The 26070-nt window shown below is 34.8% G+C and overlaps 1 protein-coding gene across 1 annotated transcript in view; it reads left to right on the top strand.

The window, feature by feature from the left end:
• STPG3 (sperm-tail PG-rich repeat containing 3) overlaps positions 1 to 26070 on the top strand; it is a 209551-nt gene that overhangs the window by 166339 nt on the left and 17142 nt on the right. The window contains exon 8 of the mRNA XM_044057920.1: positions 251 to 379. Within this exon, the coding sequence (XP_043913855.1) occupies positions 251 to 379 (129 nt within the window). The remainder of the gene's footprint in view (positions 1 to 250; positions 380 to 26070) is intronic.

Raw genomic sequence — 26070 nt, 5'->3', positions numbered from 1 at the left:
TTCAAGGGTTAATGGAAACCATTCCATTATGTTTTGGATCAATAGCCTTAGTAGAACGTAAAAGACAAGATGTTCAGATAAAAATGGATTGAAAACACAGCATTTGTCCATCCAAGGTGGTTGGGCCACAGCTGGAAATAGGCATCTGACTAGTAGTCAAAAACATAAAAAGAGAAAATGCAATCTGGAAGATGGAGTAAAATCAGAAACTGTAAACAATGATTAAGTTACATTGTTTTTTTGTCTCTAGAGCCAAACCAGCTTAGTGTAGCCCCGAATAAATACAATTCCTCTTCAGCTGATCAACAGGTGATGCTACGTCCTCCAGCTTTCTCCATGAGATCGCGACTGAATGGAACCACGCTATGGAAAATAAGAGGTAAGAAAGTCATAAATGCCAGCATCATAGCGGTGATATGGATTTATGGTCACATCAGCAAAATGCTGCAGTTACAGCATTGTGACCATCAGAGCAAAGTATCACAATAATGCAGTGAACTTATGGTTGTGTCATTGTCATCTCCTTCTTGGTATAATGTCCATGGTAGTGTTGTAGCTGTAGTCATCTGCTGTTACTTCCATAACTCTGCTGAATTATAATCAAAGTCATTGATATGTTACCGTAGTGTGATAGGAACCGTTGATCTGTTAGCATAGTGTGACACTGTGAGAGAACATTTTCCTGTATCAGTGGATTACTGTAAATAAAGCAGTGCATTGTGATGTAGTATTGTCTTCCTGTTGTAATTCTTATATTGTGGCCACACCTTATAGGCATAGCTTTAGTGTATGTGGATGACTGAAATAACAATGACACTTTTATTCCTTCATTCATTTCTGCTACGTGTTTTAGCCTGTTCTATACTGTGGTAGAGCAAGAGCCTACACAAGTAAATAATGGGCACAGAGTATAGAAACAATTCTGGATGGGATGCCAGTCTGTTGCAGGATATACACAATCACATTTAGAGACAGATACACAAAGACATACAATTCAGAAAAAAAATATTTTTAGCAACTTTCAATGACCCATAGCTATTCAGCTATATAAATTAGAACATAGCAATATATGCATTACAAGACATAAGTTATTCTTTCTGGCTTCAGCCATTCCAATCTGTTATAGTCAGATGGAGTTTGGTCTTCAGAACTGATTAGTGTGTGTGCATAATCTGGTTCAGTTCAGGTTTTAAAGTATTTAATCTACTGTTAACATGAAATGCAGGCTACATGTCTGTCATAACAAACAATATGGATTGTTAGTTAAATTGTATTTCTGGAGAAAATCTACTGCCAATCATTAGCGGACCGGAGTTCCGCTGTGGCGACCCCTAACTGGGAAAAGCCGGAAGACAACATTTATTTATTTTGGATTTTATATGGATTATTAGTTACAATGCATTTACTTAATATTAATTTTTAATTATTAATTACTTATTTTCTGTGTTATATGCATTTTTAGTTACAATGTATTTATTTTATGTTGATTATTAATTTCTATGTACTTATTTTGGGTTTTAATTAGTAAATGAGTATCTCTTGGCATTTATCATTTTCAGCTATGGCCCAGAGAGAAATGCTCTTACATGCTACTAACCCTGTCATGTTATCTGGGTATTGATTATTGCTTAATATCTGTGACTTGAATACTGCAAGACATTAAGGAAACTATGATGGTGTTGCAAAGCTATTTCAGTGTTATACCTACATCGGTGAAGAACTCGGGAGCCATAAATGCATACTCAACACAACATGATTCACTTAGTAGAACATTTTGGTGCCATGTTAGATTTAGAGTATTTGTGCATTAATGTGTACAGACCTGTGTGGTCAGTATTGTGTAGTATCACAGCCATAACGTTTTAGTATTATAGCATTATGGTACTGTGGCCAGCCTAACATGATTCTATTCTTGCTGCGTTCTGCTGTGTTGGGTGTATTATAGTGTTGTACTTACTGCAGAGGTCTGGTGTAACCAGGGCTTTGTGGTATAGTTAATATAGTACTGTTGCACCTGAATCATTCTCATGTTTCTCTTACACTTGTAGCATACTATGATCAGACCAGTGTGTTATGGTTAGGGAACTATCTGTGTTGGAACTCATCTTGTAGGATAACTAAAACAACAGATAATATTTTCATTATGAGACCACCAATGAAAAGAACAAGAGGAACCCTGTGTTATGCAGCATATCTGGTCATCAGTAAGTTCTTTTTAGCATGTCTTTATTTCAACCACATGAAATAATAAAATGGAATGCAAAAACATTTTAACCAAACAAAGCCACTCCAAAAATCATATTTACAAATATTACATTCTAGTATAAAATATTGCATTTTGAACATTTCATCTTTTCCCAAATGCTGCTCCATTTGATGCATTATATTACTTTACAACACACTTAGTCAATGTTTTTAAACACACACCATAAAAAAAGAAAACCTAAACAGTTATTAAACAGGCTGACTTCAGACCAAAACCCAGTCTTCACAGCATTTGTATTACAATATAGATTCACTTATTTCTGCATACTTAATAATTAAAGAAAAACATTTTTACCATTCCAATTAATCGTCATACCCATAACACAAACCCTGGTTGCTTCTCAACAGAGTTTTCAACGTAGCCACTTAGAAACATTATTTTGCCAATAGGATTTATTTTCTAATTGACTTTCTCTAAGTTTTAATTCATCTACAGTCACAATCACATCCTTAACAGTTGGCACAGTCTTAAATTTCCATGTTTGAGTAACTGTTATGTTAGCCACTAACATTATCAGAAAAAAAAATCATTGCACTTTGCTTCAAATCACAGTGAATATTTTTATCCTTTCACAGTAAAGTAAATTGTTTTGTAATCTGCAAATCAATTTGTAAAAATGCATATTATTAATTGTGCCAGTTCATATTTAAAATGCTGCTAAACACAAGCAAAACCAAGAAAATATGTACCCATTTCACCCTGTTCACATCTCCAGCATTGTACCAGTAAGACGAGGTTTGATTACCAGTAGATGAGGGGGGAAAGTAAATAGTGCAAAAATATTAGGCATAAAAGGTATAACCACATATGGTTGTTTAACTTTCCTTTAATATGACATTTAAAAGGCAAACCTATTAAATCTGTTTTCCTCTCTGATTAACAACCTAACTAATGTTTTCCCATCTGCATCATAATTTTATATTGACAATGAATATAATACTTAAACCTGAGCAGCATTATAGTATCACCCTAAAAAGTCCATTTAGTATACCTCATTCTGTCATTTTTTTTTCCAACCCAAGGTTTGCCTTCTGCCCAAATATGATCAAGCATCACATTTTTTACTCACTTCAAAAAATCTCCAGAGTGCCTAAGCTGCAAACACTTGAAATACATACAACAGCAAAGGCAAAAAAAAAAAAAAAAAGAATAGATCACTTCCACCCTCTTGTACATCTCCAAACCTATTTTCTACCCCCAGAAATCTTCCCTGAATCCAACCATTAAGTTTTTATAAGCTCTTTTTATAAATTTCTGCATTCTCCCACCAAATTCTCAGGTATTTAATGTACTCATCATTTCACAGATAGTCACAATCTTTCTACAGCATCAAGGAAGGGAAATAATTTATTATCACTGTCCTCATTTTTGTTTTAATCACATTACACAGCAATGGTGCGAAGTAAATGTAATTATTTCCAGAAGAGAAATTTGACAGACTGAGGGAAGTTTGAAACTGCCTTTTATTAAAACATACAGGAAGCTGTATTAAGCATAGATAAATACAGCTTTGTTTAATAAAAAGCTGTGTAAATGAAACTGCCATTGTTGTTTCCAGTAAGTCTTCAAAAAGGTTAGATATGAACTGTTAGAACATGCATTTTCTCTCTTGGTAAAAAATATAGTAAATCTGTTAAACACTGAAATTGGCTTTTCCAGTATGCTCATATTTGCTCATTAGAATACCATTCTAGGTCAAAAGTACATTACCTTATTTGGACTTTCCTGAAAAGGTATTTGACTGTGGCAACAGGACACTTTTCGTTCAAATTAAAGAAAATTAGGAAATGCTGCCAAATACTCTTAAGTAGAGAGATGGAGAGATAGACTGCTGGTTTGGCAGTTTCTGGTTTCCTGTTGGAATGCGCACAAATATACTGCATTCCTGTAACAGAGCTCAAACTGGAATCAATCTGTTTGTGAAACTGACTGGTGCGTCACCTTCTAAGTTAGAGATAATTAAAATTCAGTGAATATTTTATCTATTGGTAGTGATACAACAAGATAAGCTGTTAATTAGATGTTTTCATTATGTCATCTGTCTGTTTAAATACATTTATTTGACATTACTTTGTGCAAACATAAGGCAAAAAAGTGCATTGCTTAATTTTATTTATTTCAAGCAAAGAATTTTACTATTACATTAAATAATTGTATGGTGGAATATTCCATTTTAAATGCGTATAGTTTGTGAATTGTTTACTAGTTTAAGGATGTGTGTATTAATTTAGTATCAATTCAGTTGTTGATTTTCAACTTTTAAAGAGTTGTTGCTGAAGCTATTGCTACCATACAAATATTTATGGTTAGCTTATTTTAAGGACAAACAGTGTTTGTGTTCTTCATGTGCTAGAATTAACTGACTGGTTGCTGTATTACAGGGGAATACTGCTCATGTCTTAACTTGGCAGAGCCCTGACTGCTTACTGTCAAAATATGGACATTTTTGTGGAACATTCTGAGACAGTATCAAATTTTTTTTTTCTTGATGTGAAATTAATGCAGACAAAACAAAGGCTATAGTTGTAAACTATGTACCCACACATGAATTGGTTCAGCAATACCCACATTTATGGGGATATATTCCAGTGATGTCAGCCCTATTTCCTTATAAAATGTGACTTGATTTTATTCAGTGTTTGTTTCTTATGGTTTGACAAAGCCCTTACAGGATGAAAGCACTTACCAATAAAACAGTTTGGATTTGACTTGTCTTTGGCACGGATTCAGTCATTGTTTGAACAAGCATTTATTTCTGCTGCTTGAATAAGCCTCAGTGACTGCTGGATTTATGCTGATTTTTGTTGTTAGCCTTGGTTTGCTCCTGTGCTTCTCTTTTGGATCATGTCTAAGATTATATCATGCCCATTATCTGACCATAGTGCAATAGTTTTTGAACTTTATATTAATCTAACATTTAATGTGCAAATCAGAATAATTCCTGCCTAACACAACTAAAAGAGTTTAAAGAATTCTTAAGTCAAAAAATTCAAAACTTTATAACTACAAACTCTTCTCCTAACATCTTAGACATATATACACGGGATGCTTTAAAGGCATATTTATATGGGCAAATCAATAGATGGTATTCCAATGAAAGAAAAACTTGGAATAAAGACTTAAAAGAAATACAAGATACGTTAGATTTGTTGCAACTTAATAATAAAGACATACTCTTCAAACAGAATGTTAGGGACAAAATAAGCAAATTGAATAATGAATATAGAGAAATATTACATAATAAGACAATGATCTGCTTAGAAAAATATAAATTACTTGCTTTCTCATTGAACCCCAAACATCTAAGTAATCTTAAAAACAAGACAAAAAGATTGAATAAACATAATCATATTAAAGAGATTTACTTATTATCAAAAAAGTCTTCAATTTACATGATATAATTGACGAATTCAAAGATCATTTTCTTAAAATTAATCAAAATACAGTTGAAAATTGAACCTGAAGATAAGATAAAAGAATATATTAATAAAAACATCAATAGAAATTAACAAACAACAAGCAGAAATTATAGATAAACAAATAACATATTCAGAAATCCAAACACAAATTAGTACACTTAAACAAAATAAAGCACCAGGTAATGATCGTATCATACCAGAATTATATAAAATAATGCCTAAAAGTGCTCTCACCCTCCTTCATAATGTATTCTCTAAAGTCCAGAGCAAATGTATAATACCCCTATTCTGGAAATATACATTTATATCACCTATCTTGAAATCCAATAAAGACCCAATGTATTGCTCTTCCTGTAGGCCTATCTCATTATTGAATGTGGATTATAAGATGTTCATGAACATTTATACTGAAAGACTGAGAACATTTCTACCACATTTAATAGAAGAAGATCAAACAGGTTTTATAGTTAACAGAAATACATTCAACAATATTAAAAGAACTTTAGCATTAATTGATTATTCTCAAAGAAGGAAAAAAATATAGGATGTTAATAAGCTTGAACATAAATTCTGCATTCAATTCAGTAAATTGGTATTACCTGTTTATATTACATGAATGTCTGAACTTCTCAAAAATGTTATAGACTTATTAAAATACTTATATAAAGGGGCATTAGTATACATTAAAATTGGTACAGCCATATCACCTAATATTCCTATAGTAAAAGGAACCAAGCAAGGATGCCCGTTCTCTCCATTACTACTTACCCTGGTAATGGAACCATGGGCTAATGAAATTATGAAAAATAAAAATATAGAAGGATTGAAAATTAACACAGAAACAGCTTCCAAAATTCAGCTTTTTGCTGAAGATGTACTTATAACTTCAAATGGAAATGATTTATCTATACCTTCATTATTCAATTCCATAGAATGTTTTCAAAAAATATCAGGTCTATCCTTCAATGAGGGCAAAACAAAAATTCTACCCATCTACTCAAACAAAAATAAAATAAAGGGTAATAATCATAAATATAAACCTAACATTGAACAAATTACCTACCTAGGAATCATAGTAGCCAAAGACACTAAAACCATAATACAACTAAACTATAATAAATGTTTTGAAAACATACAAGCACTTATGAGATGGAATACAGTTTTTTTTACAACAGATGAAAGATTAACTTTAATTAAAATAATTATTCTTCTCAGGATTCTCTATATTATTCAATCTATTTTATTACTACCCACTGAATCACTAACTAAAAAATTAAACCCAATGTTATTAAAATTCTTCCGGACCCCTAAAAAAAACAGGAATAGCCTTCTAATATCATTTAAACAGTAGGAACAAGGGAGGAATTGCTTTCCCAGACCTAAATTTATATTCAATTTCTTCCATAACCAAAACTATAACTCAATTAATAGACAACTTACTCAGCCAAATGGAAAAAAATTACTGGGAAACAAACACAGAATTAATTATGAAACCACAATTATACAAAGTGGATTTTTTTAAATAATCCTATGTTATGGACATTAAAAGACTACTTTATCACCCATGTTACACCAAAATATCCAACAAACTATATTTTTAATATCTTAGCAACTTTCGGAAATTTCATATCTAATCACCCCATTTACAAAGAATGGATTTGTTTGATATTCCCTATAGCCTTTACTCAAGAAATTTCATTACCATCTGACCCAAATAAAAACACTACACTCAAACAGAAGGAATTACAATTTTGGTTCCAGATGATTTCAGACAGAAAAGTTAAAAGTACAGATTTAATAATACAAGAATTTGATCTAAACTAATCCACATGGCTGGACATACAAACCTTTAGACAATTTTTAATCAATAAACTTGATCTGATAACTCCAGCAACCAAGCAGGATTCTCCTATTTTGATAGACTACTTCAAATTAATCTTACAACACAAATGCTCATACACAGGCAAACTATCTTATATATATATATATATATATATATATATATATATATATATATATATATATATATATATATATATAGAATCATTAGAGGAGAAGTATATGGTTGCCCAGAAAACTTTTGGAACTACTATTATACAATCAATAATGAGTCCCCTAAGAAACAAGATGAAATAATTATTTTAGAATCGGCGGGTAAAATGACTTCTACTCTTAAATGGAAATTATATACCTGGAGGTTTTTATATAGATCATTCTATGCACCTCAAATCATGAATAAAATCAATAAAAAAATAACAAGTAACAAATGTAAGTCCAGGGTAAATATAGGATGGGCACACATGTTCTATGACTGCTCTGAATTGAAAATTTACTGGGAAAAAGTTAATAACTTCCTGCAAGCCCTATTTACAGATAATTTTACTTTAAATAGATTTCTGGTTCTCTTCAACACTCCCATACCCAATTGTGTTAAAAAAATAAAATTCCCCTTACTCTGGTCAATACTTACTGTGGCCAGAATGATCATTACAAGAAACTGGATCTCGGGATTCTCCTCCAACTTATACAGAATTCAACAATGGTATAACTGCCTTATGTCACTTAGAGATTTTGACCATAAAAATCACAAACACCTAGAAAAACACATGTGTACAATATGTGGCTAAACTTACAAAATTTGTTAAAAAAAGATTAAATCACACTATAAATTATTATAATTACTCATATTAAAAGAAATTGGTATGTGGATTTCTTTGTAAATACTTTTGTAGTTTTATGTTAGTTATTGTGTTAATCTGTTCTGAAATTTCTTGTTAAACTTGTTGAGTTTGTTTGATTTTATGTAAAATTAATAAAGCTGTTTTAACAAAATAAAAGAGCATGGGTTAAAAAAGTATCTGCTATGGCAGTTAAGGAAATGTGGGAAGAGACTAAAGAAAAGATAAAAAACTGAGACATTGGAAGCTGTTGTTTATGTATATGGGTAGCAAGATACAAGGAGTGAAAATGTTGCCATTAATTTAGCTTTCTGTCCAGGTCAGGCATATTTTTATCAACCAGAAAAGAAGTTATGGACAGCAAATAATAAAGAGCTGAATGATTTTTATCGGGGGGGGGGCAAGTAGGATAAGTTTATTCTTCCAGTACAACAAGCTGGTTTGGGATTACCTGATTTGAATGGATATTTTAGAACTACACAATTAAGGCTCATATACAAAAAACAAGCAGAAAGCTATAATTCAAACTGGAAAGGGATGATGATAAAAATGGGAGAAAATTCAAAAACTAAGGAGAGAATGAAATTTTGGATACAGATCCTTAGGGAAAACAACAACAACAGAAAGTATTCTAAGAACCAAGTCAACATGAGAATGGAGAAATGAGATGCTGCCAATACAGATGACTGCAATTAGGGGTACATAAAATAGGCAAGAGTGGGCTGAAATGTACTGTAAAAAACTGGCAAAAGAACCAAGGTATTGGGAACAAATAACTAATCAGGGAAAGGTAATAGAATGGGAAGAGATCGAGAAGATATTCAGACTGCAGGCTAGAGATTGCCTTCCTAACAGGGACTGATATCAGAGCACAGGCAAAGAGAAAGGGATGGGGGAATCCTAAGTGAAAGAACTGTTCTGGTAGAGCCTTTAGCTGAATCCTTCTGTTAAAAAAGATAATTAGTAAGGCATATAAAATATTTCATGATAACTATATGAATCAATCAGATGAGGTTAGAAAAGATTGGGAAGGGAGAGTTGATAAGCAATTCTTCAGTAAAGAATGTGAAGATATATATACGCACACACACACACACACACATACATATATATATATATATATATATATATATATATATATATATATATATATTTATATATATATATGAACAAACAAACCCAAGGCCGATGTAAAAATAGAAAAACAAATAATCCCAGCAAAGCAGAAACAGCTCAAAGTATGTTTAAATCTTTTAAGTTCACTTCAAGATTCACCAAAAATAAAGCACTTCAAGATTCTCCAACGAATAAGGCACTTCTGCTGATAAGACCACAAGCATTTAATCAAGAAGCGTGGCTTTCACAGATTACAAATTCTGCTTCTTCAGACGTACTGCATCTTGGGTAAACTAACCTTTTATACCAAATTTAAACTTTAAAGACATATTAACACATTGAGTCAAGCTCTATGTATTGAGTATATAAGCATATGAAAAACAAATACTATAAAATTACTACATAAAACTGTTTCATAAAAAGTAAAAATACACATAAATGTTATTACAATCTTAAATTGCAGAAAATAACAACAATAGTTCTAATGCTGCAATGCCTAAAACTAGTGAAGGCAGCAGGTAAAAACAAACACTCTACCACTTATAAATAAGCGAGATCCATTAGATAATTATTTATAAGTGGTAGAGTGTTTGTTTTTACCTGCTGCCTTCACTAGTTTTAGGCATTGCAGCATTAGAACTATTTTTGTTATTTTTTGCAATTTAAGATTGTAATAACATTTATGTGTATTTTTACTTTTTATGAAACAGTTTTATGTAGTAATTTTATAGTATTTGTTTTTCATATGCTTATATACTCAATACATAGAGCTTGACTCAATGTGTTAATATGTCTTTAAAGTTTAAATTTGGTATAAAAGGTTAGTTTACCCAAGATGCAGTACGTCTGAAGAAGCAGAATTTGTAATCTGTGAAAGCGCTTACGTTTCTTGATTAAATGCTTGTGGTCTTATCAGCAGAAGTGCCTTATTCGTTGGAGAATCTTGAAGTGCTTTATTTTTGGTGAATCTTGAAGTGAACTTAAAAGATTTAAACATACTTTGAGCTGTTTCTGCTTTGCTGGGATTATTTGTTTTTCTATTTTTACATCGGCCTTGGGTTTGTTTGTTCACTTTTGTGTTTGGGACATGGAAGAAACAGCTCCACAAAGAACTGAATTTGTACCAGTGGCATCCTTGTTTAATCGCCTTAAAGGAATTCTTACTGAAAATGAAAATCCGCTCCTGGTTGTAGATGATGACAGTTTTTGCCCAGAAGAAGTCACTAATTTTGAAGTGCAAAGGAAAATAAAAATGGTGAAGAAAGAACTTGAAGACAACATTTATCACTTAAAATGGCTTCAATGTCAGCGTTTTCATTTAGAAGCCAGTTTGCAGCATAAAGTGATACCAAGAGGACTCAGGATACTTAACATGCCAACTTATGGGAATTTGTATCCAGATTTGTTAGCAAGATGGCAACAAATAAACCTTAAGGCAAGTAATGATTATTTGAAGTTACTTTTAGACTTTTTTCTGCCTATTGAAGATGATTTAAGAAGTACAATTTACAAACAACAGCATAGACTGAATGAGTTGCAAGGCAGTGATAATGCTGACATCTTCATTAATGATGTTATAGAGAAAGTAGGAAGATATAAAGACAATTTGTTAAAACAGAAGAAAAAGAAGTTACTTTGTGATAAAGCAGATTTTGCAAAGAATCATGTGTTTGTTTGGCCTAAAGCAGTTATAAACTCTAATGCTAATGGACAACGTCCTGTTAACCATGAACAGGCCTTACAAAAATCACAGTTTGAAAGAAAACGAACTGTTAGACAACAGATGAGAACCATGGAAGATAACAGGGCTAGAGAGGAAGTAGCTCAAGCCAGTGGCGGCTGGTGACTTCAAATCACAGGGGGGCTGCAGGAGACAGCTGAATGGGTGGGGTCAATGGGAAGGGGTGTGGTCAACCAGAAAGGGGAGGAGCTATGCACAAAACCACAAAAAACTAACTTTAATTAAATACGCTGCCCTGGGTGGCAAACCATCATTATGAAAGTCCAATCAAGACAAAAATAAGTGTAGAAGAATAAAAATATTTCAATGCATTGGCTGCATGACAGCTTACTTAATATCTAGATGGAAACAAAAGGTTGTGAGGCATGAAAAAATAAATTACTTTTAAATACATTACTGGAATGCCAGTCAAAATCAAGTATAAGAAAAACCAGAAGCACTCAACTCAAACCACTTCTCCTTGCACTGCAGTTCTAATATATAATATATTCAGCTTTATTAAAGTACCAAGTAACATGCTGAAAGTAGAAATCTATGTGATGCCCCCACTTGTAAAAATGTTTCTTATCCAAAAAAGACCTGCTGCCTGACAACTTGTTTCATGGGGAAAACATGATAAAAGTAAAAAATGAAAAGCAAACAAGAAACAAGCTCAAGATACATTGCTTAAAGGATTACTGTACAGGTTATGGACCACACATGATTGGTATTCTGTTTAGTTTACGGGTAAAGTCTGTAGAGATGACTGGAAGTCTCCAACAAGTGTAATGAGCTTTTTAAAATAATGGAATCCTGTCCTTTAATACCCAAGGCTTATACATTATCTAGTCAAGTATTCTCTGCATGGCAACAACAGAAAGGCTTTCAATGTTGGCAATTCTTTAACAGTATGCTTATTAAAGCTTACTTGCATCTTACGATCTCAGACTGCTTACCTTATGGTCATTAAAGCATTGCTACTTAAACACAGAGCAACAGGCACTTTGAGTAATAAGCATAAATCAACAGTACAAAAATATGACAGAAACCAGACCATTCTGCAAAATCAAGGACAGATGAAAAGCCACTGTAGTACTTATGCAGTGTGTCCTCCCCATCCAAGGTAGATACAACTACTCCTTGCCTTGCTTGGACACATCCAGAGTCACTACATGGGGGAGTGGGGTGCAACAAGCATGTCACAATTTGAAATCTCTCTGGCTGACTGTGATGGCCCTGACACATTTGTCATACCTCTCAACCTCAAGAGCAGAAATCTGGACAAAGCCATACACAGAAGTGGGACAAAAGCCCAAAAATAAGGACATTTTTTAAATATTGCTCTAATAAACTTAGAAAGATAATAGAATAGGTCTTGCATTAGTATGAATTTTCTGAAGGGTATAAAATCTGAAACTCAAATGTCTGTCATTTTCTAACTTCAGTCTTTAGTGATTTGTCACTAATTTACCAAAAAACACAATTTTATGAAAAACGGACCAAAAATGTGATGCAAAAATATAAAATAGACACACAATACAGCTGCTATCTGTCAAAGAAGGGACACTTTAATATTAGTACTGCTACCTTGAGCAGCTGACAAAATAAAATAATCTACATGCATTTCAAGTAATCTATAACTTTGATTATTACAGTTATTTCTTAATTGTAAACCCTCCATGTTTTCTTCCAAAATTGCTATTTTATGGAGGGATTATTAGGGGAAGAGCAACATTTTGAGCCAAAAATTGGGGACAGTTGAGAGGTTGGCTATGCCTAATTCTATAAAGCAATTTATTTGCATGTACCTCTCAACCTGTTAATGCAGTAAATCTGAACAAGGCCAAATATATTGGGGGCACATATAAACAGTACTAAAAATTGCTCTTGTATAAATTGAGACAGTTGATAGAACAGCTCTTACTTTAACATGCATTTTTCTGAAGGTTATGAAGTCTGAAACTTATTATTTAGTGACTTAATTCCTAAATGATTTGCCAGAAAACTACAAATTTTATGAAGAACAAACCAAAAATAAGAAGCAAAAATCTATTCATTCTTTGAAAATCTGGACAGTTGGGAGGTATAGTTCAGCTGGGCCTGTCTGAGTTTGCTGCCCTTCCCCCCTGACAAAATAATGGTTGAATGGAGCCTCTGCAGCCATTCCAATGAATCATTACTTGGCTATTTCACTCCATTTACCATAAACACTAATGTGCATACTGCTTTACTTCTTTGATGAGTTGGACTTCATTTGAAAGTTTTATTTTGTATTTTACAGCACAAACACTAAGTCATCTGTTAAACAAAGCAATGCAGTCTCACAATGAAAACTTAGCATTAAAACCTCTCTGCCCTTGAAACTCACATTCATTGAAACAGCATTGAAACCCACATTCAAAGAAAATACATTTTGCCAGTGGCAGATAAATATTAATTTTGGGCTGTTTTCAAATCATAGGCCCCTTGCATATGAAACATACATGTGCTCTTTGATACACCTTCCTCATTGTACTAAAATTATATTCCTTGTACAATACAGTACACTTGTTAGAGGGTGTTTTAAATTTGTTTTGAACATTTTTCCAGTAAGCAATGAAACAAACCATATGCACCCATAATGGCAAAACTGCCCAGTTGAGAACATTTATCATAAAAAGTCTACTCAGACTTCCACAGTCCACCATTATTAGTAAATATACACAATTCTACAGTCCACCATTATTAGTAAATATGCACAATTCCACAGTCCACCATTATTAGTAAATATGCACAATTCTACAGTCCACCATTATCAGTAAATATGCACAATTCTACAGTCCACCTTCATCAGTAAATATGCACAATTCTACAGTCCATTATCAGTAAATATGCACAATCTCTGAAGTAAGTCATCTAAATAATTCCACATTAAAGAAATCTGTAACTAATGAAGCGGTTGCTGCTAGCAATCACCTTTATATTTCATGGTTTCATCGAAAAATAAAGTGTCTGTTGCCCCTCAGGAATAAATTGCCTATATTACATTAAAAATGATAAGCTAGTAATAATATTGCAAGAGGAAATGGATGGCAAACTGATAACAGACTCATAGTTAGTATCTTCACCAAGGAGAACATTCTCAGTACGGCAGCATCCACCCCTTGTGGGAGTAGAACCCACAGCCTTCTGCATCAAAAGCAAATACACAACCTGTTGTGCTATAGTATTAACTAGGCAAAGCACTAAACTTCTATTCCCCTGCAGCTCTCAGCTCCTTGTAAAATCTACTCAATACTCAACTGCATCTCAACTTCGCAGCTCAAGAAAACTGGAAAAAGCCAAAATGTATTAGGGCGGTGTTAAAAGCCCAAAACCAGGGACACATTAAACATTGCTTGTATAATCTTGGAAAGTTGCTAGAATAACATGTTGTGTTGCCACCATACATTTTACTGCCAAGGTCCCTGAGCAAAAAACAGTCAGAGTAACATACCACTACGCCACATCAGCTGCTTTGTAAAAGAGAGGAAGACTGAAACTTAAACGGCTATCGTTTAGTGAATTCAGTTCTCACCATAGCTGTCAACCTCTTAGTACAAAACACCTGGACAAACCCAGTAATGAGGGAATACAGCCCTCAAACATATTCAGTGAATTCAGTTCTTGCCATAGCTGTCAACCTTAGCACAAAAACCTGGACGAAGCCAATAATGGGGGAATACAGTCCCAAAAATAGGGACAAATTTAAAATATTCATCTTATAAACTTAGAAAATTGCTAGAAAAAAAAGGTTGTGCTACTATGTATTCTGAAGAACATGAAGTTTGAAATTCAAATGCCGGTCAATTTTACTGCTGACAGAACAAAAACAATTTTCAGCAGAGACCCAGGGATTAATACTGCAGACACGTCTTTGTAAAATGACAGGGCACCAGAGCAAATCCACACAAACACAGGGAGGAGATGCAGACTCCACACAGAAGGCACCCCAACCAAGAATCAAACCAGAAAACCTATAGCTGTGAGGCAACAATACTACCACTGCACCATCAAATATGCAAGGAATTAAACATTCAGAAACCTGAAGTCTGAAATTCAAATGCCTGTCAATTTTACTGCTGACAGAACAAAAACAATTTTCAGCAGAGATGCAGGGATTAATACTGCAGACACGTCTTTGTAAAATGGCAGGGCACCAGAGCAAATCCACACAAACACTGGGAGGAGATGCAGACTCCACACAGAAGCCACCCCAACCAAGAATCAAACCAGAAAACCTATAGCTGTGAGGCAACAATACTACCACTGCACCATCAAATATGCAAGGAATTAAACATTCAGAAACCTGAAGTCTCAAATTCAAATGCCTGTCAATTTTACTGCTGACAGAACAAAAACAATTTTCAGCAGAGACGCAGGGATTAATACTGCAGACATGTCTTTGTAAAATGGCAGGGCACCAGAGCAAATCCACACAAACACTGGGAGGAGATGCAGACTCCACACAGAAGCTACCCCAACCAAGAATCAAACCAGAAAACCTATAGCTGTGAGGCAACAATACTACCACTGCACCATCAAATATGCAAGGAATTAAACATTCAGAAACCTGAAGTCTGAAATTCAAATGCCTGTCAATTTTACTGCTGACAGAACAAAAACAATTTTCAGCAGAGACGCAGGGATTAATACTGCAGACACGTCTTTGTAAAATGGCAGGGCACCAGAGCAAATCCACACAAACACTGGGAGGAGATGCAGACTCCACACAGAAGCCACCCCAACCAGGAATCAAACCAGAAAACATATAGCTGTGAGGCAACAATACTACCACTGCACCATCAAATATGCAAGGAATTAAACATTCAGAAACCTGAAGTCTGAAATTCAAATGCCTGTCAATTTTACTGCTGACAGAACAAAAACAATTTTCAGCAGAGACGCAGGGATTAATACTGCAGACACGTCTTTGTAAAATGGCAGGGCACCAGAGCAAATCCACACAAACACTGGGAGGAGATGCAGACTCCACACAGAAGCCACCCCAACCAAGAATCAAACCAGAAAACCTATAGCTGTGAGGCAACAATACTACCACTGCACCATCAAATATGCAAGGAATTAAACATTCAGAAACCCTTAAGTCTGAAATTCAAATGCCTGTCAATTTTATTTAACATTTTTAATCAGGACAGTCTGACTTGGAACAAAAAACAATTTTCAGCAGAGGCCCAGGAAGAAATAATGCAGACATGTCTTTGTAACATGGGAGGACACAAAAGCAAACCCACACAAACACAGGGAGAAGATACAGACCCCACAAAGAAGGAACCCCAGCCAAGAATCAAACCCGAGAACCTGCAGCTGTGAGGCAACAATGCTACTACTACACCATCAAATATCAAGCATTGCAACATTTACAAACCACAGATATTATGAGGAACAGATCAGATCGAATATGAGGCAAAAATCTGCAATTTTTTTACAAATGGTGGTGGGTAGGGAACTCAAGTCTTTACCACCTGCATACAGGGTACAGGGTTCAAGCCTGAGGTATTCCCTACCACACCACCATGAGCACCTGGGGCATTTACACACACACACACACATACACACAAGTCGATCCAGTAAAAAGCACCATACACACACCATAAAGTCAAGTCCAGTAAAACAAAGCACCATACACACACCATAAAGTCAATCCAGTATAAACATTGTAAAAAGCACCATACATTTACCTGAATATATCCAGCTAACGTACATCCTGCCCGTGCAATACTCCAAAGACCCGCGAGATCCCAAGCAAAGCTCCTTCCCGACGACGAGACTGTCCTGACTGCTGCTGTTGCAGTCCGGACGCGACACATAATCCTAGAGAGTCTGTGCACTTTAAAAGTGCACAGACGTCTCCTTGTGTCCCCCTATGGGAACTGCCTTGAGCATGCGCATAGACCAACAGTAGTCGGGACTACTGCGCATCTGCGAAATTTAAAAAATAATTTTTTTTTCTATTTTTTATTTTGAGGGGGCTGCAGTCCGGCAGCCCGATGCCATGAGCCGCCCCTGGCTCAAGCTTCACTACATGTAGAAAATGATGAAAATGGCCATGTTGTTAATTTGTCATCACCTTTAGAGGCAGGAGCCTCTGCAGTTCAAGATTCTGTCATTGGAACAAAGCAGGTTGGGGGGGGTACAAAATATCATTTCCCCCAATTTAGCTACGTCCATTTATTTTACACCAGCAGAGAATGTGTCTGAGAATTTGCCTAACACTAGTGGTGTTGTGTTAGCCACAAGTACAGCTGTCAGACGCAAAATTCAATTAGAAAGTGGACAAACAGAAGAGCAAGATACTCAAAAAAACTTTTTTCCCATTTTTCCTCTCCCCATAAAGGGAGGAAGGAAAAGGTCGATGGACCAAGATGAACAGAGAAGTGTCAAACGGAAAGAACATACACAGCAACAACAAGAGGTAGTCAGGAAAAAAGTATGGACATAATGACTTTGGTATGGAATATTTCCCGAGTCAAGTTGACTGAAAATGAATATAAAGTTTTAGAAAGAGGCATGAGCTTTGTGCCCTCTTGTTCCATGGACATTACTGAAGCGTTACTTGCTATAAGATTTTTTGCACGTAATGTGACTTTGAAATTACAGTTTAGTGATACTATAAGTAATGAAAGTGCCACTTTTAAAAAGAAAAGTTGCTATAATCCCCATTTGCCTTCGACTATAGAAGTCTTTGTAAAAGCTGTAGAGAATGATTTATATGATGGTTATAATAACTTTAATATGTGTTTGCAAGATAATTTAAGTGCAGATGAAAAAATAGCCTTATCCAATTTGAAGAAAAATGTTGACATTATTGTTCGCCCTGCTGATAAAGGGGGTCCAGTAGTAGTCATGGACAGGCAATACTATATAGAATCATTACAACACATGTTAAATTCAAACAGTTATGAATCAATTTGTCAGCAGGACATCTCTACATTGATACAGCGAGTGTATTCCATGCTACAAGACTGTCTTATGTCAGGACTTTTTAGCTCAGATATGTATAAATTCTTTTTGGTAGAGTTTCCGGTCATACCTAGCTTTAATGGACTTCCTAAGGTCCATAAAGACATGTTCCATCCCAAATTCAGACCCATAGTGGCAGGATCAGGATGGCTTACTAAGCCCGTTTCAGTGTTTTTGGATGCAGAATTAAAACAAGAATTACAACATTATAAGTATGTACTTAAAGGTACTGCTCAATTTCTGAAGGACACTTATGAATTTGTTGAGACTTGCACCAATAAACAAGGCATTATTTTAGCAACCATGGACATAGTATCCCTTTTCACTTGCATTCCTAATGACAAGGGTCTTGAAATGGTTAAAAAGGTACTGATGGACTTCTTGCCTCTGACTAAAGTAGATTTAATAATTTTGTTGTTAGAAACAGAACTAGAAAATAATGTTTTTCTGTTTATGGATAAATACTATAGGCAAACATGTGGTGTGGCAATGGGCACTAGCTGCGCCAATTCATATGCAAACTTGGTGATGGTGGCATGGGAGACAGAAGTGATTTTATCCAATCCACAAGTCGTCTTTTTTAGACGTTTTGTGGATGACCTGTTCCTTTTTTGGGAAGGGTCTAGCTCTAGTTTGGAATCCTTTGTCCAATATGTCAATGAATTGGATGGGTTTTTAAAATTTACCATGGAGTATTCACTGACCAGTGTAAATTTTTTGGATGTCAATATTTTTAAGACCAAAGATGGTTTTTCTACTCGAATCTATCGTAAACCCTGTTATAGACCTTCATACCTCCATAGAGAGAGTATGCATGCACCGTTTGTATTCGTATTCGACAACATAATAAAAGGACAAGCATTAAGAACGTCAAGATTATGTTGTGATGAAAACAGGTTGGCAACTGAGTTGATGTTCCTTAAACAAGGCTTAGGAAGGAGGGGCTATAGAACAAATGAGATAAATAGTGTAGATTCTATAGTGCGTACCTTTAGAAGTACAAAAGGCAAGCCTTATTTTTCTAAAAGTGAAACCAGAGATGAGAATAGACCCATAGTGGACCGTAAACTTCCTATAATACTGCCGTACAGAAAGAATACTCCCATAATACAAAAAATAATACAGGACAACTGGAATATACTGCTAATAGATGACAAAATAAAAACGTTAATAGGAAATTGTCCTGTGTATTCTTTCAGTAATAAAAGGACCTTAAAACAACAACTTTGTTTCCCTAAACTTATAGGTAAAGCCTCCCAAGAAGTTATGAATTATGGTACAACTAAATGTAATCAATGTGCCCAATGTGGCTTCATTGATGAATCCAGGTTTTTCAGGCATCCTGATACAGGAAGACTCTGGGAAGTTCTTTGCAAATCAACATGCATGACCAAAAATGTGGTCTATGTTGCGTACTGTAAATTTTGTTTTCATTTTTATGTTGGAAAGACAAACAGGACTTTAAGGGAACGCATCAGGGATCATATGTACTGTTATTCAAGGGGCGATGGCAGCAGTGCCATAGCTAGGCATATAATACAATATGGTTCTGAACACACTTTCTTGTTTCAAGTTTTGCATGTTCAAGAAGAAAGTATGAGGGGAGGAGACAAGGTGAACCTTACTGAAGTAGCTGAGATGAAGTGGATTCTGCGCTTGGCAGCACATAGAGGTAGAGGGCTGAATGATACAGTCCCTCTAAAACCTGCACTTAAAGCGAGATCCATTAGATAATTATTTACAAGTGGTAGAGTGTTTGTTTTTACCTGCTGCCTTCACTAGTTTTAGGCATTGCAGCATTAGAACTATTTTTGTTATTTTTTACAATTTAAGATTGTAATAACATTTATGTGTATTTTTACTTTTTATGAAACAGTTTTATGTAGTAATTTTATAGTATTTGTTTTTCATATGCTTATATACTCAATACATAGAGCTTGACTCAATGTGTTAATATGTCTTTAAATTTTAAATTTGGTATAAAAGGTTAGTTTACCCAAGATGCAGTACGTCTGAAGAAGCAGAATTTGTAATCTGTGAAAGCGCTTACGTTTCTTGATTAAATGCTTGTGGTCTTATCAGCAGAAGTGCCTTATTCGTTGGAGAATCTTGAAGTGCTTTATTTTTGGTGAATCTTGAAGTGAACTTAAAAGATTTAAACATACTTTGAGCTGTTTCTGCTTTGCTGGGATTATTTGTTTATATATATATATATGTGTGTGTGTGTGTGTGTGTGTGTGTGTATTTTTGCTTGGAAGTGTTTGCATAGGTATTTTTATATCCCAACCAGGTAGATGCCAAATGTTAGAGGTGTGATGGGGAGGAAAGAGGTAACTGGAAACATGTTTTGGGAGTGTAATGCATTGGTAGGCTTAAAAAACTCCCTAAAGAGTACTCTGTCAGAAATATTGGCAAATGGGTGTAGCTGAGGAAATTATTATTATTATTATTATTATTATTATTATTATTATTATTATTATTATTATTTATTTATTTTTTGAGCTGGGATACAGAATCTGAATTGCATAGACATAGTAATGCCTTGTTACATTTAATTCTAGTGGCTGCCAAAAAAGCAATTACTAGAAAATAGAAGCCAACGTCTAAACCAACTGTACTTGAAGTATTCAGTATTGTAACAGAGCTAAAATAACTAGAAGTGGGATCTTTATAAAAGGGTTGGAGAAAACTACATAGAAAATGGAAATTGTGGGAACAATACATGCAGAATAATATTTTAGAGAAGTGAAGGTAGGAATTGAGCAATTTATGTAACGTTGGATTGCTGAGAATTGTATAAAAGAATGTATGTGATGTATAATATTTGCAACTTTGAACGTTAACATTTTTTCTTTTATATAAATGTATCTTTGTCTATGTCTTAAGTGATAATTTAATAAAGCTGTTTAAAAAAGAGCTGCATTAAATAAAGCCATTCCAAGCTGTTGATGGCCTTTTCAGCATCAAAGCTCACTATAAGCAGTTTATGCTCTTTGGGTGTGTTATCAACATAGCAGCCTTTAAAATATAATTGAATAGTTGTCTACCACTAATAATCCTAAACTGATCATTGTCTACTAACTGTGGCATAACTCCAGCCTCCTTTAATCATTCCAAAATAGCTGTAACACCTTATAGTGATGATTTGCATGATATTGCCCTATACTAGGAGGCATACTGGAATCTTACTTTGATATGTCTGTCCTCCTCATGTCATGACACAGGGATCTGTTTAGTGCAATAATATTGCACTGCAGATCTGTTCCAATGTAGATAAAATCTAGTTTGGTTGAATACTCAAAAACTTAGGTTGGAAGATTGTCATCTACTGGAGTCTTAAATTCCTATTGCCCATTAAATCTCCTTTAATTTATCTAATCCTACAAGTTCCATTAACATTCTAAATTCCTTTTAAGTCTTGGTAGTCTCAGAGCATGCTGATCTCTTATTTCATGTTAACATTCACTATGCTTAGTTATTGCTTTATATAACAGTGTTTACTATATCTAAAACATTCCATTATTAAGGCAGGGTCCCTATTATATTGCAACCATTCTCAACTCTATGTCTTGTAATACCTCTCTGTGCCTTCTTGATAGAGCTTCACTGCAAATTGCTTAATTATCTGTGGAATTATAAGGGTTTGTCCTTCAATGGCTGCTGTACAAACATGTATTTCTTATCCAATACAGCTTTCAATTCCTGCCTTTCCTTCTCCATTTCAGTCCTTACCATTTTCTCATGTCCATAAAATCTCATGTGTAATTCTCCTAGCCTTTCCTCCAGCTTATTGGTAGTTAATGTGAAGTCTGTCATCAACTGGGTTGTATGTAGTTTTACTTCATCTTTAACATCATTTTATGCTGTTTCCACTTTAGTCTTAACTTCTGTTTATATAAAAATGATTAAAGTGCTTGCTTTAATGTAATTTGGTAGTCTGTTCCATGCATCAGCTACTCTGTCAGAGACTCAGTTAGTTCACTTCTCATTCCTATAGTATCTCCTACATGGGTTGTCTGATGATTCTCTAGTAGTTTTTGATAACCCCTAACATTCCCACAGGTAGTTGTATCTAAATGCCCTATATACCTGAATAAGATATCTGTAAGAGACACCGTACAAGTTCAGATATTTTAGTCTTTCATAATAACTTAAATTTTCACATCCGTGGATACCCTTGGTATATTTCCCTTGTACTCTTTCTAGTTTACTCATGCTTGTTTTCTTATAGGGTTTCCATATTGTTATTCCATACTCAAGTTTGGGTCTAATGCAAATAACAGGTCTAATGCAAATAAACACTGATTTCATAATTTTTGATTTCCTAGACTTTATAAATCTTTTTATAAAACATATTGCTCTATAACCATCATTAACCAATTGGTTGATATGGTTAGAAAAACTCATAGCTGGATCTACCCATATACCCAGGTCCTTAAATGAGTCTACAGTTTCAATCAATTTGTGCTGTATTAAATATATACCTTTCAATTTGTGTCTCCCAAATCTCATATGCTTACTTTTTGATGTATTTATCAGCATATTGAAGGGACGTGATGATTAGTGATCAGCAGTATGGTTTCATGTCAGGAAAGAGCACTACAGATGCGATCTTTGCTCTGAGAGTGTTGATGGAGAAGTACAGAGAAGGTCAGAAGGAGTTGCATTGTGTTTTTGTAGACTTAGAGAAAGCATATGACAGGGTGCCAAGAGAGGAGTTGTGGTATTGTATGAGGAAGTTGGGAGTGTCAGAGAAGTATGTAAGAATGGTACAGGATATGTACGAGGGTAGTGTGACAGTGGTGAGGTCTGCGGTGGGAATGACAGATACATTTAAGGTGGAGGTGGGATTACATCAAGGATCAGCTCTGAGCCCTTTCTTATTTGCAATGATGATGGACAGGTTGACAGATGAGATCAGACAGGAGTCTCCGTGGACTATGATATTTGCAGATGAAATTGTGATCTGTAGTGAGAGTAGGGAACAGGTGGAGGAGACCCTGGAGAGATGGAGATATGCTCTAGAGAGAAGAGGAATGAAGGTCAGCAGGACTAAGACAGAATATATGTTTGTGAATGTGAGGGAGGATAGAGGAATGGTGAGGATGCAAGGAGTAGAGGTGGCGAAGGTGGATGAGTTTAAATACTTGGGGTCAATAGTTCAGAGTAACGGTGAGTGTGGAAGAGAGGTAAAGAAGAGAGTACAGGCAGGATGGAGTGGGTGGAGAAGAGTGTCAGGAGTGATTTGTGACAGACGAGTACCAGTAAGAGTGAAAGGGAAGGTCTACTAGAGGGTAGTGAGACCAGCTATGTTATATGGGTTGGAGACAGTGGCACTGACAAAAAGGCAGGAGTTTGAGCTGGATGTGGCAGAGTTAAAGATGTTAAGATTTGCACTGGGTGTGACAAGGGTGGACAGGATGAGGAATAAGTATATTAGAGGGTCAGCCCAGGTTGGAAGGTTTGGAGACAAAGCCAGACAGGCAAGATTACGTTGCTTTGGACATGTGCTGAGGAGGGATGCTGAGTATATTGGGAAAAAGATGCTAAGGATGAAGCTACCAGGTAACAGGATAAGAGGAAGGCCTAAGATAAGGTTTATGGATGTGGTAAGAGAGGACATTCAGGTGGTTGGTGTGACAGAGCAAGATGCAGAGGACAGGAAGAAATGGAAATAGATGATCCACTGTGGCGACCCCCAACGGGAACTGCCAAAAGAAGATGATAATGATCAGCATATTATTCTCCTGTGCCCAAATGGTTAATTTAGTCAAGTTATTTTGAAGACATGTCTTACCTTTAACACATGTAATCAGCTTACCCAATTTCAGGTCATCTGCATACAGGCTGTAGAACACATCAGATGAAAAAATTAGGTCTGAAAAATACAATCTAAACAAGTAAGGGACTAGGACAGAGCCCTGTGGGACACCCTGACTGTAGCCAAGGATTTCACCTGTCCAGTTGCTGTATGATACTTTCCATGTCCTATTTGTAAGCCATGCAGCTATCTATCTTATCAAAAGTGCATCAATACCTAATTGTATTACTTTATTGATCAGTGTTTTGTGTATGATCCTGTCAAATGCTGAAGTTAAATTTATATAAATTACACCACAGCACAATTTTTCATTCATAGCTGTCATTATATTGTTATAGAACATCATGTTACAGGTAATAATACATTTATTTTCAACATATGCATACTGATATATGGTTTCATGCCCCAGCCTATCCAGTTCTGAAAATAATTTATCCAGTATTACCTTCTCCATTATTTTTCCACAACATGAAAGTAGACTTAAGGGTCTATATGACTCTGGGTTTGTCCTACTCCCCTTTCCCTTAAAGACAGGTTTAATAAGTGCATGCCTCCAATCTTGAGGAATCTCCCCATATTTATATGACCTAGTGAATAATATATGTAATGGTACTGTAAGTTCTTGCTGGAGTGTTCTCAGGTCATTGTTACTAATTCCATCTCCTCCCTGAACTTTGGATCCAGTTTGCACAGTTCTTTTTCAGTATAATCTAATTTGATTCCAGTATCTGGGGTTACCTGGATGTCACTTCACTAGAATAACTTATTACCCCTTTTGTGGAGCCAAACTGTTTTGCATAAGATTTTGTAAATATATATATATATATATATATATATATATATATATATATATATATATATATATATATATATAAAAATCTGTTCTGTCTGAAAATAAATTTTAAATCTTCACACAGCTTATCAATTTGTATGTGTTTAGTCCTTCTATGTGTTATGTATCTATAAAAAGGTTTCCTATTATGTTCAATATCTTTATATAAATTTACTTCAAATTTTTCTTGATCTGGTATTATACAGTGCTTAATCTGTTTGTCCAGCTTGTTTATTTCAGTTTTTAAAGTTGTAGTTTGACCTCTTTTCCATTTCTTACATTTTTTTGTCTCTTACCTTAATCAGATATCTTGTTCTTATAGAAATATATCCCCCTGACATTGTATGCCTAGATCTTGATATTAAACATTTTTGTTGGTGTTTTTTGTACTCAAAACAATTTCTCTTTCAAAACGTTATGCATTCCATCTGCAGTTTTTCCAGGGAATACCTTACTCCAGTAAGTTTTACATAGTGACTGTTTTGCTTCCATATAATCTGTAATTAACCTTCTGTGCATTGGTTTAGATTTCACTTCAGCAGAATTATCTAGCAACAAATTTTCACCTTTATAACCCCATGATCACTACACATCAAAGGTGGGAAAATCTGACTTGAAGTAACAGTAATTTCTTTAGGAACACAAACAATGTCTAGTATGTTTCATCCCCTGGTAGTTTTTTTTTTCCAATCTGAAGCAATTGTTGTTCTTGAATATACATTGTGAATAATTTCCTTACTAACGTTGTTGGATCAATATTATTCCAGTCTGTTTCTGATAAATTTAAGTTGCCAGCTAATATTATTCTTCCATCCTGCGTTTCATGTAAGAAATGTATGAATTCCTTTAGGTCATCTGCACTTGACTTTGGTGGTCTATACACTCCAACAATTGTTGTATGTTCCAGGGTTGTCTTTATTGTCACAGTTACACAGTCTGTAGTGTTGGTGTTATCACTGAACATGTAATAATCACAAGTCTCATAGCTATCTTTAATCCCTAGCATAACACCTCCACCTGATTTTTATTAGAATGTCTGTTACAGTAAAAATATGTATACCCTGACAGAACTGGTTTCCAGTCATTGTTCTTTAACCATGTTTCACAAACAATATCAATCTTGTGGGAATGTAGCAAATTTACCATTAAAATAAAGTTATTATTAATGCTCCTAGCATTAACAACCATCAGAGATGCATCAAATGTTTCTATCTGT

The sequence above is a fragment of the Protopterus annectens genome, chromosome 16.part0 (genome assembly GCF_019279795.1).
Source record: "Protopterus annectens isolate FY-2018-M chromosome 16.part0, PAN1.0, whole genome shotgun sequence".
Taxonomy (NCBI): domain Eukaryota; kingdom Metazoa; phylum Chordata; order Ceratodontiformes; family Protopteridae; genus Protopterus; species Protopterus annectens.
The sequence above is the reverse complement of the archived record's forward strand: the minus strand, read 5'-3'. Positions and strand labels throughout refer to the sequence as shown.